Source organism: Ursus arctos, unplaced genomic scaffold, assembly GCF_023065955.2.
Source record: "Ursus arctos isolate Adak ecotype North America unplaced genomic scaffold, UrsArc2.0 scaffold_15, whole genome shotgun sequence".
Classification (NCBI taxonomy): Eukaryota; Metazoa; Chordata; class Mammalia; order Carnivora; family Ursidae; genus Ursus; species Ursus arctos.
This window is the reverse complement of record NW_026622819.1, coordinates 26605161-26623664: the sequence shown is the minus strand read 5'-3', so window position 1 is coordinate 26623664 and position 18504 is coordinate 26605161. Positions and strand designations below refer to the sequence as shown.

At 42.7% G+C, this 18504-nt stretch overlaps 1 protein-coding gene across 3 annotated transcripts in view; it reads left to right on the top strand.

The window, feature by feature from the left end:
• The window catches only part of PRLR (prolactin receptor), a 168206-nt gene extending 150156 nt beyond the window's left edge, over positions 1-18050 (top strand). For all 3 annotated transcript variants that reach the window (XM_026506792.4, XM_057312192.1, XM_048224347.2), the window contains 5 exons: positions 3763-3932; positions 6024-6165; positions 7450-7549; positions 8054-8123; positions 9863-18050. In XM_026506792.4, coding sequence (XP_026362577.3) covers positions 3763-3932; positions 6024-6165; positions 7450-7549; positions 8054-8123; positions 9863-10885 — 1505 coding nt within the window. In that variant the 3' untranslated portion in view covers positions 10886-18050. The remainder of the gene's footprint in view (positions 1-3762; positions 3933-6023; positions 6166-7449; positions 7550-8053; positions 8124-9862) is intronic.
• The last annotated feature ends 454 nt before the right edge of the window (positions 18051-18504 follow it).

The window sequence follows — 18504 nt, the reverse complement described above, 5'->3', positions numbered from 1 at the left end:
CTGAGTTTTTCAAACCAACTTTTATCAAGTCATTCGTGGCAGTAGGACTGGCACTTGGGATCCTTATGTTTCTGTGCTTTCCCTTGACCCTTCTTCTCATCCTCTTGCATCCAGAAGGAATGTTCTACTTATGCGTCGTCCCTTATCACTCCTTCCCTCCAGCCCTCCTCCTGCAACCAATGTTCCCTTCGCCCTTGCCTTCTCTCTCCCAATGGAGCACAGAGCCGCTCCGCGGAGTAGCAGCTCCTAGAAGGTGTCCATCTGCTTCTGCACCCACAGGGATTGTGCCAACTGATTTGCCCCAAATTCTATTCTCAATATACATATGCTTCTTAGCAACTGAAGCTAGTACATCGTACAAGCACAATGTTTGGAGACGTCGTTAGCAAAGTAAAACAAAGCCAACCCGAATGCTGCTTCTGGCTTTGCGTGATCACCAGTGAGCTGCAGGGTAATTAGGCATCACTGTAGTGGCCTGGATGGTGTAGCAGGGGTGACAAAGGGAATCTTAGGAAAAGAGATGACTTGGCCAAGCCAGGGTTCAGCCCTCATCTTGGGTCATAATCTAAGGAATAGCTAATTAGGTTCATGGTTACCCAAGTCTTCCGGATTTATCTAACACCACTCAGTAAGGAAAATCAGATTAAGATTCTCAAGTGTTCACTTGCATATCATCCCAATGGCATGTTATCAGAGATTTAACCTTAAAAACTAGAAAAGCTTCCAACTCCAACCAGTACACACTTGAATATTTTCTCTTGCAGAAATCACTGGAATGAGCCTGGGGGGTGGAAACTGAATTTGATCTTAGTTTAAGAAACTCAGAAAGACAACCCCAGTGGCAAGTAGGAGGAAAAATAAATTCGACTCATATAAATTACTTGAGATACAAAGTTTTTCAGATGCTAAATGCCAAATAATTCCTTTGTCATGGGCTCTCTCTTACAAATTTAACATATGAGGGCAAAACAGCAAAAGCAAAAGAAGTTCTGAAATGAGCCATTGCTACAATGAATGTAGTCATAAAAAACGGAATCACTAAAGAGTAGTGCATTTGAAAAGTGAAATTGATGAGGGCATCAATTTCACATGCGCTCCGGAAAACAAATTCTCTGGTGAGAAAGTGTTGGGCCATATTTTCCAAAATAACGAAAGAAGGGTTTATGGAACTCTCATATCACCCTACAGTATACAGTGCTGGTGACAGATCATAGAAGTTCATTTAAAACTCAGAGTTGGGTGCCTGGGTGGCTCAGTCAGTTGAATGTCCGACTCTTGACTTCAGCTCAGGTCATGATCTCAGGGTCTTGAGATGGAGCCCCATGTCGGGCTCTGAGCTGGGTTGGAGCCTGCTTGGGATTCTCTTTAAAAAAAAAAAATTTTTTTTTTAATCCGTATTAACCACAGTGCGTTTTCTATCAGCCTGAGTCTCATCCAGTGATAACCCAAAGTTCAGAATGACAATTTTGGCAGATAATCTCTCAGAAATAGATTTTGTTGTTGTTCTTGTTGCTACTGCCATGGAAATTACATTTAGCAATGTTGAAGATGCTTGAAAGCAGTGATTCTCCACCCGGGGCTATGTTGCCTCCGCCAGGATATTTAGCAATGACGGGAAACATCTCTGATTATCGCAACCTGGGGAGAAGCGCTCAGGATATTACTGGCATTTAATGGGTAGAGGCCAGAAATGGTGTGAAGCATCCTACCATGCTCAGTGATGAGGTTACGGAATTCCCTTGAGGTTCAGTGGGGTGGAATCCGGAGCCGACGACCAAGAAAGAATTCTTGAGGTGTCTTTGGTGCAAAATTGGTGGTTTATGAAAGCACGGGGACAGGACCCTTGGGCAGAAAGAGCTGCTGCACTGGGGTTGTGAGAGGTGGCTGATTATATACCATGGGGTTGGGGGAAGGTAAGGAAAAAGGAAGGTTGAGAAATACTTTCATATGTTAAAGAAGACTCACAAGATACCAGAGGCCTTGCCATTGTTTTCCCTCTGGCAAGGCATTAACATGAAGATAGTTGGGAACTTCCTGGAGGCTGCAGATTATAAGGACATTTAATTGTATCTACATTCCCTTCCGGAAGCTAGGTTATTGATAGAAATGCTTTGTTCTTGTAAACTGCTAAAGACCTTTGTAAACTGAGGGAGACTTAAGTCTTGCAGGATTGTGGTGTCTATAGGTTAACTATTTCTTTGTCCTTTAGGGCAGCCAGGAGTGCCTGAGGAAAGTCACGTACATCCCATGGTGGGGGGAGGGGGGTTGTGGGGTGTCCGTTTCTGCTTTGTCTTCAGCTTGCTTCTGTTCCCTCATCACTCAGGACAGCAGCCCACCCACCCTCCCCAACCCACCAGCAAAGAAGCATCTGCAGTTGGGACACTTTAAGGATTCATCCTAAACATTTTGCTGGCAGTTTTGTCCCCAGTAGTTTTTGATCAGAGGCATTTCTCAGTATACAGATGTTGTTTGTTTAGTAAGCACAGATAAAATTTTCTTTCTTAGGTCATTACTTAGTAACATTAGGATTAGGATTAGTGGCAAGTTTTCTAAAGTTCACTTTTTTAGGCAACTGTAGGTTATGATGCCAAAAATACTACCATTACATTCACACCCTCCTGGCATGGAGACTGATTGGAGGAGGTAATAAATGAACCCAGAAAATACTACTGACCAGCAGGCCTGAGATTAGGGTAAGACAAGCTGGTACCCGAGGCACTCTTCAGGGAGTACGCACAGACCTGTGCTTAAAGGAACCCGAGAGTAAGTGCCTCCTTATTTTTGTGTGTGTGGCATAATCAATAACATAAAATTCATCATTTTACCCATTTTAAAACGTGCAATCCGGTGGTAGTTCATTCACACGGTTATGCAACCATCACTCTCTAGTTCCAGAACGCTCTCACCACTCCAAATGGAAACTTCATACCCATTAACCAGTTACTCTGGATTCCCTGCTTTATCCCAGCCCGGGAACAACCACTAGTCTGCTTTCTGTCTCTATAGACTTGCCTCTTCTGGATATTCCAAATATATGGAATCATAGCGTATGTGGCCTTTTGTGTCTGGCTTCTTTCAGTTAGCATAATGGTCTCGAGATTCATCTGTGTTCTAGCTTGTATCAGTACTTCCTTCCCTCTTATGGCCGAATCGTGTTCCATGATATGGATATTATTTACCCATTCATCAGCTGATGGACATTTGGGTTGTTTCCGCCTATTGGCTACTGTGAATAGTGTACTATGAACACTCAGGTACAAGTGTTTGTTTGAACACCTGCTTTCAATTCTCTTGGGTATGTACATAGGAGTGAAATTGGTGGGTAACATGGTAATACCACATTTAACTTTCTAAGTGACATCCAAACCTTTTTCTACAGTGGCTGTACCACTTTACATTCCCATCAGCAATGTACAAGGGTTCCAATTTCTCCAATGTTCTCACCCACACTTAATATTTTTCACTTTTTGAATTCTAGCCATCCTAGCGGGTATGAAACAGTATCTCATTGTGGTTTTGACTTGCATTTCTCAATGACTCTTGAGCCTCTTTCTGTGCTCATTGGCCATTTGTGCCTTCTTAAATTTTGCATCTTGCTTGCTTCAACCTAACCCCAGTTCTGCTGACCAGCACCTGATATCAAATGCCAAGAGTCTCATAGGCACGGTGGAGGGAAACAGCAGAGAGAGCTGCCTCTAAGTCAGACAGTTCTGTGTTCAGATACCACTTTTACTAAATATGGAGTTTCTTTCCTGTCTACAGTTGAACCAGACCCTCCTGTGAACCTAACTTTGGAATTAAAACAACCAGAAGACAAAAAACCGTATCTGTGGATGAAATGGTACCCACCCACCCTGGTTGATGTTAGATCTGGTTGGCTCACACTCCAGTATGAAATTCGGTTAAAACCCGAGAAAGCAACTGAGTGGGAGGTGAGTCAACTAGAAGCTTTTGGAAAGAACCAGGTCCTTGGCAAAGATGAAGCCTTTGCAGCTGAGAATAAGTCACTCCTCATTTTTGGGTAACCCTGTTGCCCTCTTGATGCTGACGTGAAACACCCCGACAGGGAAAGGCCTTCTCCCCTTCACTGGGATTGATGGGGGTCATCTTCATACTCCCCCAGAGCTAGCTCCTTGCACTGAACAGTGTCTTCCTCCAGGTCTCCAACCCACCTCTCTCAGGCTATCTTAGATTGAGACACTTGTGAATGTACTTACATGGCACCAAGTAGGAGGAAGAAGTCTCAGTGTAACCAGTCCATGGTCAATGGTATTTTTATTCACTTGCAAATACTTCAGTGTAAAGAAGAAATAATACAATAAATTATAGGCATTATAATAGTCTACTCTTAAATATGTTAGTATATGTCTCTTTTATTTTATTTTTTATTATTATGTTTAATTAGCCGACATCATTAGTTTTTGATGTCGTGTTCAACAGTTCATTAGTTGCATGTGACACCTAGTGCTCATCACCACACGTGCCCTCCTTAATACCCATCACCCAGTTACCCCATCCCCCACCCCACCCCCCTTCTGTAACCCTCAGTTTGTTTCCAGGAGTCCAGAGTCTCTTACTGGTTTGTCTCCCTCTCTGATTTCTTCCCATTCAGTTTTCCCTCCCTTCCCCTGTGTATGTCTCTTTTAAAAAGGGAACATTTGAGGGATGCCTGGCTGGCTCAGGCGGTGGAGTGTGTGACTCTTAATCTCAGGGTTGTGAGTTCTAGCCCCACACTGGGCATGGAGCCTACTTAAAATTTAAAAAGAAAAAAAGGGAACATTTGGTTTCATTCATATGTGGAATTTAAGGAACAAAACAAATGAACAAAGAACAAAGAGACAAACAAACAAACAAAAAAAACAGACTCTTAAATACAGAGAACAAACTGGTGGTTTCCAGAGGCCAGGTGGGCTGGAGGATGGACGAAATAGGTGAAGGGGATGAAGAGTACATTTATTGTGATGAGCACTGAGTTATGTATAGAATTGTTGAATCACTGTATTGCACACCTGAAACTAATGTAACACTTGTATGTTAATTATGCTTCAATTTAAAAAAAGATACTCTCAAACCCATTAGCGATGATAAAAATGCAATTTTTTAAAAAGGGAACATTTCCAAACATAGCCAAAATAATAGGATCACACATAGAAAATTAATTAAAATTCCTTTATGACATTTAAAAGCCAGTCCATATTTTAATTCCCCCAATTGCTTCGAAAAATACCTTTGACAGCTAGTTTGTCCAAATCAGAATCCACTCCAAGACCACACATCGTGGCTGGTTGTTCTATCACTTCCGTCTCAACGTGCTCAGGAGACTGGGTCACTTGTCCCATAGAATGTGCCACCTTCTGCATTTGTCTGATGAGTTCTCTGTGAGGTCATTTGGCTAATTTCTCTGCCCCTCTATTTCCTATAACCAGACAATTAGATCTAAAAACTTGATCAGACTCAGGTTGAACAATTTTTAGCAAGAGTGCTTCGGTGCTTCACGCCAGGAGATGGAAACCATCTGATTAACGCACCAGAAATGATGCTAAGGCCAACTCTGGGATCAGAGAGGTGACAACCTGATCCCTCGATTATAAAGTTATGTTTCTTTTGTACGCTTTTGTTTCAACAAACTTGAAGGCCCGGTTCTCTTTCACCTAGGGGCTTTACACTAATTGGTAATCCTTCAATAAAGTCATTAGGGTTGACAAAATAACCATTTTTCAATTGTATTCACTGGTAGTTTTCCATAAAGTACAATTTAGAAGAAGGTAGAGGATAAGGAGCAGAGTATTTGACTCTATGCCGATAGAGTTCTCCCTGGAGAGATAGAAAGCCCATTAATTCTTGTGTGAGCAATACGAGGAGGAAAAGATGAGCTAAGAGGGTGGAATGGTGAGAACAGAGATTTATCTACAAAATTGAATCTGCTAGCCTCGGTTCTCCAATAGTTTATTATCTAGGGGAAAGGTCTATGAAGAAACATAACACAAGTCAGAGTGACTTCTATCTCCCTTGTTTGTCCCTAGACTCATTTTGCTGGGCAGCAGACTCAGTTTAAGATTCTCAGCTTATATCCAGGACAGAAATACCTTGTCCAGGTTCGCTGCAAGCCAGACCATGGATTCTGGAGTGAGTGGAGCCCAGAGAGCTCTATCCAGATACCTAATGGTGAGTGTCTTGGCTCCCTTTTGCATATACTCCAAAATATTTCTAAAACGAAATGAATTTAGTAAGTTTGTATGTAGTAACTACTAACAGAGAAACTATCTTAAGCCTTGGCCAGAAGAATAAATAAAGATGTGTTTATCATCTCTCCAGCCAATACAAAGACATCTGGAAATGTAGCACTGCTCCCTAGGTCACTGTCCGTGAGGACCAGTTTCTAGGATAAGATTGCAAACAGGGGCTTGGCATGTCTCAGAAGGCTTGATGGTCAGTCATTCTTCCCTCCCCATCTGCCCTATGCCTCTAATTTGCTCAAGGTCATCATCAGTCCCCAAATTTGTAAGGTGGATGCCATCTCAAAGGCATGAACCCATTCTCGGTCCCTGATGTCAGTTACATGTTGACCCCTACGTGAAGGTACAGTATATAAGAAGCACTCGATACTAAGTGCCATTAAACATGGCGGCTTGTGCTCCACAAGAGAATGATTCATCTTGCATTTCTAGAGTACGTTATGGTTTATAAAGTCTTTACCTTGTTTGGCCCTTCCAACCCTCTCAGGTCTTCAGGGAGAATAGGATTAGCATTAAGAGTCAAAAGTGAGGAACCTGAAGCTCAGTGAAGTTAGAGGTCTTACCCAGAACCACATGGCAAAGCCTAGCTCTTCTGACCACTTGCCCGGCCAAAGTACCAAAGCTTGCTTTGGCTTGGCATTGAAACAACCTTGAACTGTGGATCATGAGATTCACATGTTTATCGAGTTCAGCCCTGGCTCTTATTAAATAAATAAAAGCACAAGGTCTGGAGGCAGAAGGCCCAGGTTCACATCCCAACCACAGCTTTATAGTTTACGTGTTCATGGGGAAATCATTCTTTGAGCCTCCATGTCCTCATCTTTATACACCAGGAAGTGTATGTAAAGACCTTAGCACCATTGATGGCTTTCACAAGAGCTTAATATATAATGTCCTTTGTTATTATTACCGCAATGGACTGTGTGACCTTGAATTTCCTTTTAAAGGATCAAATAAAATAATACATAAAAGGATTTTGAAATTTGCAGAGTACTGTAAAATATATGCAACCTATTAAAATTTAATAATAAACATTAAACCTGTCACTGATACTACTCTCTTTGGATTGCTGTTCAAATCAAAAGTGGTGTAGGGAAGGGGGGAAACTCTTTTGTTCATAACTTTTGCTTATTCTTTTTGTTTTGTTTTGTCTTGTTTTTGTTTTTAACGATGCTTTGATGTGATCAAAGCTTTCTGACTGTTTGCTTTTTAGATGTCACCATGAAAGATACCATCGTGTGGATCTTTGTGGCCGTTCTTTCTGCCGTCATCTGTCTGATTATGGTCGCAGCAGTGGCTTTGAAAGGCCATAGGTACCTCACTGCCCTCCTCCCATTCACGGCTGTCAGGGACTGCCCCAAAAAGGATAATGCAAAGATGTTGCAAGTCTACAGATAGGTCAGGCACTTCATGTGAGCCATTACCTGCAGTGTGTTCGCCCATACGACATCTTTTATCGGTGCTAGCAAAAGCAGCGGGATGGGCTGCTCTGAAGCTGGTGCTCTTTCCATCAAACTGAGGCTCCCGGCGGTGCATTAGTAAGACTCCCATTAAGAGCCGCTCCAATAGGAGAAGCAAGTAGTCCAAAGAATCCCCTCATTTCAGCATTGGCCTCCTCGAGGAGCCAGAGCTAGTTAAGATGTAGGCCCCTAAAATTATTGTCTTTGCTATTGATCGTTAGTCTCATGGAGCCCCGGAAACCTAACTCCTGTCCACCTTAGTCCTTGTGGCAGGTATTTAGAGAGAACACTAACCTTTCAAAAATTACAAAGTGAGAAGGTGAGTCATCTAATTCTTTTTTACAAATTTTTTTCTAGCATGGTGACCTGCATCCTTCCACCAGTTCCTGGGCCAAAAATAAAGGGATTTGATACTCATCTGCTGGAGGTAGGTGGCAGGGGTGGGGACTGTAGTGTGACTCGCTGCTTTGTAATAATGACCTTTACGCGTGCGCGCACAATTCCCCTCAATTCAGCCTGGTCGGCTCAGTCCCTGCCCAGCTCACCTGCTCTTCAGCATGCGTATTTAGAGAAAGACTGGGGCGGGGGGGGGGGGGGGGGGAGGGGGTAACTAGATGTCAGAGGGCAAGGAGAGAAAGCCAGGAAAACATGAAAACACATAGTAATACTTGGCTAGAGTCACCAGGTCTGTTCATAAGCACAGAAATAACATTTTGTGCAAATATCCAATGTAGAAAGAGGGTGAATACTTTAATTAATACAAAACAGGGACCAGTTCCACCTCCTTTGTCATACTTCGGTTAAAGTTTTCACTTGAATGTTCTTTGCGTAATTGCAATGTCCTATTGTAATCGTTGCTCTCTCCGAGCACTCGGTAGGGACTGGATCAGCCCAGGGCGGCTAGTGTTTGCCAGGCCCACTCAGGCTCCTTCAAGAGGGATTTAAATTCAAGTGTTTGAATAAAAAGAGAGGTTAGAATACTTTAAATTTCTGTCCAGATTGAAATATACGGTTTCAATCTGACTTCAGCTTAACAGCGATGTAGCTAAAAGCAGTGACCCACATGTTACATCACTTGACGCGGCCACTGTGAGGCTGACAACACAGCAAGAACGCGGAGAGTGAGTCCCAGAGAATTTGGCTTGACTACACTTAGTTTGATTGCAAATATGGAAGCAGGGAGTAGAGCCCCAGAATTTGGACTCCTGGTCCAGTGCTCTAACCCCGCTATCCAGTCTCTAGTACTGACCTTCATAGAACCAGCATGAAAATCTCAACTAAGTAAATTAACTACTGTCTAGCTCGAAATTTGACCTTGTAGCCACAAGGACGTAATAATAAAATAACTACTGTTTTGTCACACACACAAAAAAGTTTTCATATTCTTAGTCACAATTATCTCTCATCTTCAAAAGAACCCTCCCAGATGGGTACTATTATTCCCATTTTACAGATGGAGAAAGTGAGGACCATAGAACAGCTTGTCCAAAGTCAGTACCGTTAATAAGTAACAGAGTCAAGATCTGGACACCAGTGCCTGACCTAAGTCAGGGGATCGGGACGAAGAGTGGAGAACAAGAGGAGACAGGAGGAAGAAGGGAGAGATGAGGAGAGGAGGCGGGGAGAGGAGGGACAGGAAATGGAGCAGAAGGAAAGAAAAGAGTAGAGTAGGAGGAGAAGGGAGGGGAAGGGAAGAGGTAGGAAGAGGAGTAGTTGAGAGAGAAGGACGAGAGGAGAATCTACTGACTCCAGAACGTGGTGGAGTTGGTTAGGAGGCCAGCAACCAGGTCTCAGGGCCAGAGGGTCCCAAAGCACCAAACGCAGGTGTGAGCACTGTGGTTTTTGCTGTTTCACAAACTTCTTATCGATAGCTATATGTTTATTACATGTGCGTATACTACTTGCCCAGGAAACTCGTAATCATTATTGCTTAGAAAGACACTAAGTTAAAATCATGAACTGACTGAAAGAAAAACATGAGATGAGTCGTAGTCCACGCGGTGATTGTAGATAGCCTGGTACAGAAATGTCTGACGTTCAGGGGACTCTGCGGGGCCGGTAGCACAGCCCACCTGCCCATAGGCAGGACCCCGGGCTTGGCCGTGATGCCCGTGTGGAGCGCTAGGAAGCTAATGGCCGCCTCTCCTTATGTCTGTGTTTTACTAGAAGGGCAAGTCTGAAGAACTGCTGAGCGCCCTGGGGTGCCAAGACTTCCCTCCCACTTCGGACTGTGAGGACTTGCTGGTGGAGTTTTTAGAAGTGGATGACAGCGAGGACCAACAGCTGATGCCAGCCCATTCGAAAGAACACCCGGGTCGAGATACGAAGCCCACGCCCCTGGATCCAGACAGCGACTCTGGCCGGGGCAGCTGCGACAGCCCTTCCCTTTTGTCTAAAAAGTGTGAGGAAGCCCGGGTGAATCCCTCCACATTTCACACTCCCGAGGGCATCGAGAAGCCAGAGAATCCCCCGGCAAAGGTCACCCGCACTCGGGACCCCCAGAGCACACGCCTGGAAGGCAAAATCCCCTATTTCCCTGCCGACGGATCCAGATCTTCAACGTGGCCTTTACCGCAGCCCCCCAGCCAGCACAGCCCCAGATCTTCTTACCACAGCGTCGCTGAGGTGTGTCAGCTGGCCATGGGCCCGGGGGGGGCCTCGAGCACTCCGCTGGACAAAACAGACGCACATGCTTTAAGATCTCCAAAACCCACCGAGCCTGGAGGGGAGGAGAAGGCAGCTGAGCGGAGGGAAGTGGAAAGCTTCCGTTCCAAGACTGACCAAGGCACAGCATGGCTGTTGCCCCAGGAGAAGAGCCCTTTCATCTCTGTGAAACCCTTGGATTACGTGGAGATTCACAAGGTGAACAAAGATGGAGCGCTATCCCTGCTCCCAAAACAGAAAGAGAACAGCAACCAGGCAGAGAAGGCCTGTGCTCCTGAAACCAGTAAGGAGTACGCCAAGGTGTCCAGGGTGATGGAGGACAACATCCTGGTGTTGGTGCAGGCTCCGCAAGCTCAGAGCCTGGCTGCGTTTGAAGAACCAGACAAGGAGGCCCCGCCGTCCCTGCCGCAGAATCCAGCCGGAGAAGACCTGGCCTCCTTCGCCTCGGCCCCAGGAGGCTGCGGACTCCAGCTGGGGGGGTTGGATTACCTGGATCCCACGTGTTTTACGCACTCCTTTCAGTGATAGCTTGATTAACGGAATGATCGGTTAAAATGTGATTTTTTTTCAGGTAACACTACAGAGTACAGGAAAGGCACTCTACTAGAGAATGCTCGAGAATGTGGTTAGAACGACACTCTACAGCCCATAGTTCGCGCCTCATGCTCCATTTTCAACCAGCTGCCTCTTTCTCCAACAGCTGATTCCAGAACAAATCGTTTTGTTTCCTGTGATTTGTAGGTTGACTTTTTTTTTTTTTTTGCTATTAGTTATAAAATTATGTGTTCAGTGATATAAAAGCACATCGTTTAGTATTCTTGAGGGACAGCACCTAGGGGTATAGGCTCTGGAAGGGGCTTTCATGGTTTGGTATGTGACAGGAGGAGATGAAATACTCACCGTTGTTTACCACAGGAAGGTGATACATGGGAGAAAAATGCCATGAAAACCGCTGTCAAAAACCAACAAACCTTTGCTTGACCTTTGCACTCCTCTTTCATTTTATTCGCATTAACCAAATACGACTCACTTGAAGAAAGAATGCATTCCAGAACACCGACACATTGTTTACGGCAGTTCCTATCACCTTAGTGAGACATTGCCAATATGCAAGTGAAAATGATGCCTCCGGTTTTTTCTTAAAATGGTTTGAATTTGTTGAGCATGGGTTTTTTTTTTTTTTCTCTCCCCCCAAATTGTATTTTATTCTGAAGCCTCTAGAGAAAATAGTTTGGGAAAGTGAAATTTTCTGACACAACAGGTAAATGAGTTTCACGTGGCAAATTCTTCTCAAATGTTTTCCTGTTTCATTTCAGCATCAGAGATCATTTATTATACACCCTAGTCTTCTGTTAGGTTTAAACAACAACAACAAATCCCCAAAGACTAATTTTAAAAGATAATCACAGCAGGATGTTAATGGAAATACTGCCTTACTGTACATACAAATTCTACTTTAATATAAACCCATAAGTTTCACAATGTATTTTTGAAGACTATTTTTCTATCACTTAGGTAAAATAAAAGACTATTTTCTATCTTCCCAGTACAGCTGTTTACGTATATAGTGGGTACGGTGTTTTCTGCTATGAGGTTAAACTGAGTATTTGCGGTTCGTAGTAGCGTACGCCGTCTCGCAGCCCCTGTGCGTGCAGTAAAACGCCATAGCAACCCAAAGCCCATTGAGGAATAGGAAGTGGATGATTATATCCAATTTCCAGCACAGCGTAGTGTAGTTTATCTGATTCTTTTTATCTCTGTGGTACTTTCAGCAGTCGCCAGCCCAGAAGTTTAGGGCTTTCCACAGACCAGAAATTACTTCTGTAATTTAGGGCTACTCTGGGGCTTCTGCTCTTCTCCAGGTGAATATTCATAAAGGCACCATGAGAAGGTGAGTGATGACCTCTCACGTACTGTTTCCGAGAGAAGGTTTTGTTTGCTTTGAGTGTTCTGAGAATCCTGGGCAGCCACGAAAGTGTGAGCAAAGCCAGGAGCTAGTGTCTCTCTGAAGTGGGTCCATCTGCGAAGTCTTGGCCGAGGCCGAGACAGCACTCACACCAGACGCGTTCACATACAAGTTCGGAGGAAGCAGCATCTGGGGAGTGGTGGCAGCAGCTACAAAGGCCAGGGTCTGGGAGTAAGAATCTCCAAGTCGGTTCCCAGGGCAGCCTTCCCGAGAGCAGTCAAAAGCCTGGCTCTCCATTTTAAAGAGAGCATTCATGACTCATCGAACTGCCTCCCTCTGTTTTTCATTTCATCTGATGGCAAATCCATCCTCTGTGTTTACCCGCTAGCTGGATGTAGTGAAGTTGCACTCACCTCTGGGGGTTAAATATCCCACCGCAGCAAGCCCAGGCTGACAGGAACTGGACTCCACGGTGGCCCTGATGTCTGCAAGTGAGCACATCACTAGGGCTTCCAGAATTACCAAAGTGAATCGATCTGAGTTCTCTTCTCCCATTAAGAGTGAAAGGAACATTTGGGAAAGTTGTCCAAGTTCATCCAGTGCCCTAGGTCCTTGCTACTCAAAGTAGGCCAGCTGAGGACCAGCTGTCTCAGCATCACCCGGCACTGCCTGGAAATGCCGACTCCCAGCTCCCCTGCCCCAGACCTACAGAATCCGGATCTGCCCCTTGCTAAGATCTTCGGATGATTCACGTGCACAGTGAAGTTGGAGAAGCACGGCCCCAGGTCACTGTTTCCACTAAAGGTACTTTAGTGCATAGGAACAACCCTCTCTTGGAAATACAGGTCAAGCCTCACTTGCACTCAGTGACACTCTATGTAAGGAGAAGGCAGACTTTTTAAAAAATCCATTTAGGGTTTAAATTTACAGAATGGTAGACAATGACTTGCAAAGAGGGCCAGGGAATATACTCCCCCGGGAGAGACTCTGCCAAAGACTTTGCCTTTCAAAGCCAGTCCAGACTGAACTTTTCCCAAAATAGTCCATTCTCCTCCAAAATGTGTATCAATCACTTTGATAATTTGAAAATTCAAAAATAACCTGTTTTGACATATGACTTGGCATGTGTGGAAAAAAAATGTGGTTAATGACTCACCTTGAAGTAAATCCCCAAAATATCCCAATTAGCCACTCATTAAGTAAGCCAAGGTTACAGTGCTGTGGTCAATTAACACTCTTTATTTGAATTAAGTGGGGTTTTTTTTCATCTTCTGGAATATTTCCTATCAAGGAGACAGCTAGTGCAGTGGAAGGATGCCTACTGGGGATCAAGAGACCCGGGTTCTAGTCCTGGCTCAGAACAATTGCCTTTCCTGGGCCTCAGTTTCCTCTGAAGGAAATGTCAGGCCAATCGTCTCTAATATCCTTTCAAACTCTGGCTCCTTGATTCCATGACTCACTGAATATTTTCCAGCAAAGATAATTTACCCAGTGCTTTGATCGTAAGTAAGCTCACAATAATTGCCGTTCATCACAGACACACAAGTACTCTCCAGCGATGTGCTCTTTTGATTTCACTTTTAAATCATCAGTTCTGGTCAATCTTAACATGACACATGCATGCTATAAATTAGTTAGGTACGGGATCAGAGTCTAAGATAACATGCAAGTACATACTTGTGTAGAGAAAAGAGGCATGAGATTTTTTTTTTCAAGACATACTGAATGAGGCTCTGATTTTTAGAAAAAATAATCTTTTACTGAATCAAGCCATGCTTATTTTTTGCTGAGTCCAACAGCCCCAAATCACTTTTCTTTTATCTGACCGCGGCTTCTGGTTTTTATTTCTTTCTGATGAATTATAAACCACTATTGCACGGTTGGTTTAAAGAGCCATATGCTCTGAATTATAAAAAGTCATGTTTTTATAAACAAACACCTAAATATTCAAGTTACAAAGCACATGGAGACGGGCTAGCCAGTGGGTGATTTGTGGAAGCTGCTAACCCCAACTGCAAAATGTTGTCTGGTCAGTTTCAACGAACGGGTTTAAGGCACCTCAGCGTGAGCCCAAGTTATTCTCAGCTGCGTCCCTGACATTTCACAAAACGTCCATTCTCCTAAGTGCCTAAGACCAATTCTGGTAGGTGGGTATGTACCAAAAACTTGCTTTCGCTAGTTTGGTCCAGCGTGGGCCAATCCCTTACCACCTGTATGAGATCAAGGAGTTTGACCCCTTGTCCTGTAGTGCCCAACTGAATCGGAGACTCCTCTGAGTTCATGAGCTCCAGGATGCGGTTTGGCTGTGGAGGAAATCTGGTTCTTATCCTGGCATGCTCCACGGCTGCAGTCACTTGCAGAAAGACTTGGCCCTGCCTTTAGTATCTTCTCTATCTCCTTAGTGTAGACAAGAAAGAAACAGATTTGTACATAGTTTACAAAGTGCCTTTCTTTACTTTTATAAAAAAGAAGTTTTGTTTTTGCAAGAAAAGCGTATTGATTGGAAAGTAAATTTTACTTGTTTTATGTAAATGAATAGAGAAACCAGAAAGCAAATGACAAAATGGTCTGAGGTCCAACCAGCAACTGTTCAGTGGATTTTTGTATTTATTGCTTAACTGAATTACCATAGAGCTGATGTGACTAGTGTAACTTATTTTGTCTGATGAGAAATTGACTCTGGCTAGGAACTGGGGATATGCCGGCCACCCTGTGATTCAAGACTCCTCAATTTAAAACAATATTGATATGCTTTTGAATGGCTTCGAATTGCATGCCTGGCCTGAAAAGGACAATGCATGCTCAGTGGAAGCTTGCACGCATACAGAGAAATGCAAATGACTCTGGAATACCATTGCCAGTGTTGCTAACCTAGACTTGCCATTGATGAAAGCCTCGTGTGTACTTCAGTGAACAAATTTCATGTTCTGCCTTTTTGGCTCCAGCACAACAGTAAAATCCAAGGTTTCAAAGGTCCAGGTGCAATGCAGGAAAGTACGGCTGACATGCCCTTAACCTGAGAACTGGACGGTGTCACAAAGCTTGAGAGAACCATAGACATCTGTTGGTCCAAGCTGGCTTGATTTTCCTTAACATCCTGGCTTCTTCTTTCCTTCTTAGCTATCCATACTTCTAGCCTTTTTTTTCTTCTGCTCTAGGGCCTGTATTTTTCCTGAGAGTTAATTATGTACCCTGGCAACCGTGGGACGCACAAGAAACTAGGTTATCTGTAAACGATGACTTTGGCCCCACAAAGGACTAAGTCAGATGTTAAATCAGCCACACAGATGTCACGGTGCACATTGAGGGTCCTTAGTCACCTCATGTAGAGATTTGCATAGTTAGAAATTGCAGCTCAATTCATTAACTACTTAATTAATTCAAAGGCCATTAATAAATCCAAGCTACATCGATGACGCAGTTCTGAAGGTCTTAAGTAGAAATTTAAAAATACAAAATGATTGCTTGAGAACACTGTAACCAGAAGTTCTATGTATAATTACAGCCTGGACTTTTTCCATGATTACCAGATATAATCTACAAATCAAAGCGTTCTCTCCCTAGGCTTGTGTGTTTCAGTAAGGTGATTTTGGGTCTGAGATCATCATGCTATCTCTTTCAATGAAAGGAAAAAAATAGATAGGAAATAGGACACTTCCAGAGGTTTGGGCATCTCAGGATTCCACGAAATGCTGACAGTAGCCTGCTAAACCCAAATGTTATCGGACAAAGTGAATCTGTAATCTATTCAGTGTTCTGAGCTTATGGCTAAGAGATGTACGTACCTCACAACACCATGTGCCCGTCGTTGTCTTGTCCACATCCATTCCTTTGATTTATGCTCTGATCTCAAGTCAAGAAGCACTAAGACGTGTAAAGCGGAAAAACGTATCCTGTTTATGTGACTGTGGTCAATGAACACAGAGACCCTCAGACAATCGTATTCTATTAATTAACTTTTTACCAGCTCCTGATTAAATTTAAAAAACAGGGATCCCTAAAACCTTTGGCTAGTGAAGTAGTGATAATCAAAAGAAACCTTTAATAATTACGTTTAAATTATGCTTTACCTGGATAAATGTCAAAATACAGTCTGAGTTTTTCCATGCGAATTTCACGAATCCTGAAGAAAAAAATCTTGTTAGGATGTTAATCTGAAGTCAAAAATCTGTATGGCAAAGATACCTCTGAAAAAGAATTTGTTTTATAAAATTTCTGATAAGATGTTTTGAATTTTTAAAAGTAACTACCTCCCCTTCTTGTCCTACTGTCCTTCCTCCAAAGCTGCTTATTGTTTAGAAATGGAAGATCTCACATCTCGTGCTTTGACTGTTCTTCAGTGGCATATGTGACGTACTGGCCATGTGACATTCCTGACTTTAAAATAACTGTTCTATTATTTGATATTATATTGCTGTATGTGGTTCAACTGTTTGATGCATTATATATAATCCTTGTATTGTGAAACTCATCATGTAATGCAAATGAAAATAATTATATAATGATTTATAATCTATCCTTGTGTATTTCCGTATGATTGTGTCTGTGTCTGTAAAAGAGAACTGAAAAAAAATGTAATCATGTATTTCTCTTGAGACTGCGAATGTACAAATTTTTTTCTTATCCTTTGTCTGGAAGTAGTATCTTATGCCATCGTACCGCTAATCTGGGGTGTTACGTGATTAGAGTACAATCCAGCCACTGTTTAAAAGTCAACCCCTCAGCTTTGCTTCCTGTGACTTCTGAGAACTTTTTGAGTGCTATTTGCATCATGATGCTTGCTTTTGTGCTCAATCATTCATTTTAAACAATTTCATGAGTCTCATGTGGAAACCAAAGCAATCTAGAACCAGCCTGTTGTGTGAGCTGTGTTTTCTGTAAAGCCATATTGAAGCAAAGACTATGTAATAGCAAAAGGTTCCATATTTCCAGAGCTTTCACTACCTCTGCTTTTTCTCTTTCCCTAGAAAATACCAAGCAAAATTCTTCAACATGAAGTGGGAAATTAGAAGTGATTGTTTCAGTAAGTTGCTGGGGATTGGTTTTGGTTCGGTTTGGTTTGGTTTGTTTTAACATGAGAATACACCTTCTAATTCACCACTTTGTAGGTTTATGCAAGGGTTTCTCAATAACCAGTTTTACATTTTATAAAAACTGGCTGACAAATAAAGGCCGGAAAGAATAGTAAATCTTAGTAAACCAACAAAACCATAGAGTGCAGATTTTTCCCGAATGATGAGTCACCTCAAGGTGGTTACCCAAAGCCATGATAATGATATTCCTCACAATTTGATTTCCCTAAAAATAAGTATTTTCCTTATTTGATTTTAGCCATCAAATATATTATGGAATGGGAAAAGTCAGCCATATATCAGAAATAGTCTTGTTTCGATTTAAAAACACGTTCCTACATGTACTTATTGTAATGTCTCCTTTTTTTTCTTTTTAGTCTTAAAGAATTTTAGAGGCCTATAGTTGTCTGATTTATCTTGCATTTTTAGTTCTGTAAATCTTTGGTTATTGCACATCATACTTTCCATTTTCCATGGATTGCTATCCTTCCATTTTGGGGGGACAACATAGACCGTTAAATCCTTGTCAGTAGTATGGGAGATTATGCTAACTTGCTGTTGTCATAACATCCTTTTACTGCACGCCAAAACCAATGCTTGCCAAACAAAATCTTAGACATCCCAGTATAATATGGTCATTATATTTCTATTCGTGTTATTGACAATACCCAATTCCGTGCCTGGCTCAATAAATGTGGATTTCCCTTGCCTACCCGTCCTTTATTTTCATTTGATGGGTAAATAAGCAAAATAACATGTGTGTGTGTGAAACAATTTTCTTGAAGCATTTTTGCTGCTAAGGGACCTATAATCTGGAAATTGTTGGTATAAGTTGGACCGAAACAATTTTCCTCCTTTATCTTCGTCCTTCCATACTATTGCAAAACAGCCTTTCCTTCCTCCATCCCATCACTTTCACATGAGAAGCTGCTAAAACGACAGTGAGATGGAATGAGCAACACAGAGATCAAGCCAGAGAAGCTCACTTAAGCATTGTGAAATAAGGGAAAGATCAAACTGTTTTAAAAAATGGAATGCTTTTGAACGGTAGGATTCGTCCACATTACGAGCAATCATTTCTGACAAAATCATTGGATTAAGTGTAAGATGATAACCTTTTCTTTTTAATGGATCTGGATCTAGAAACCCTCACCTACTGTTGATGT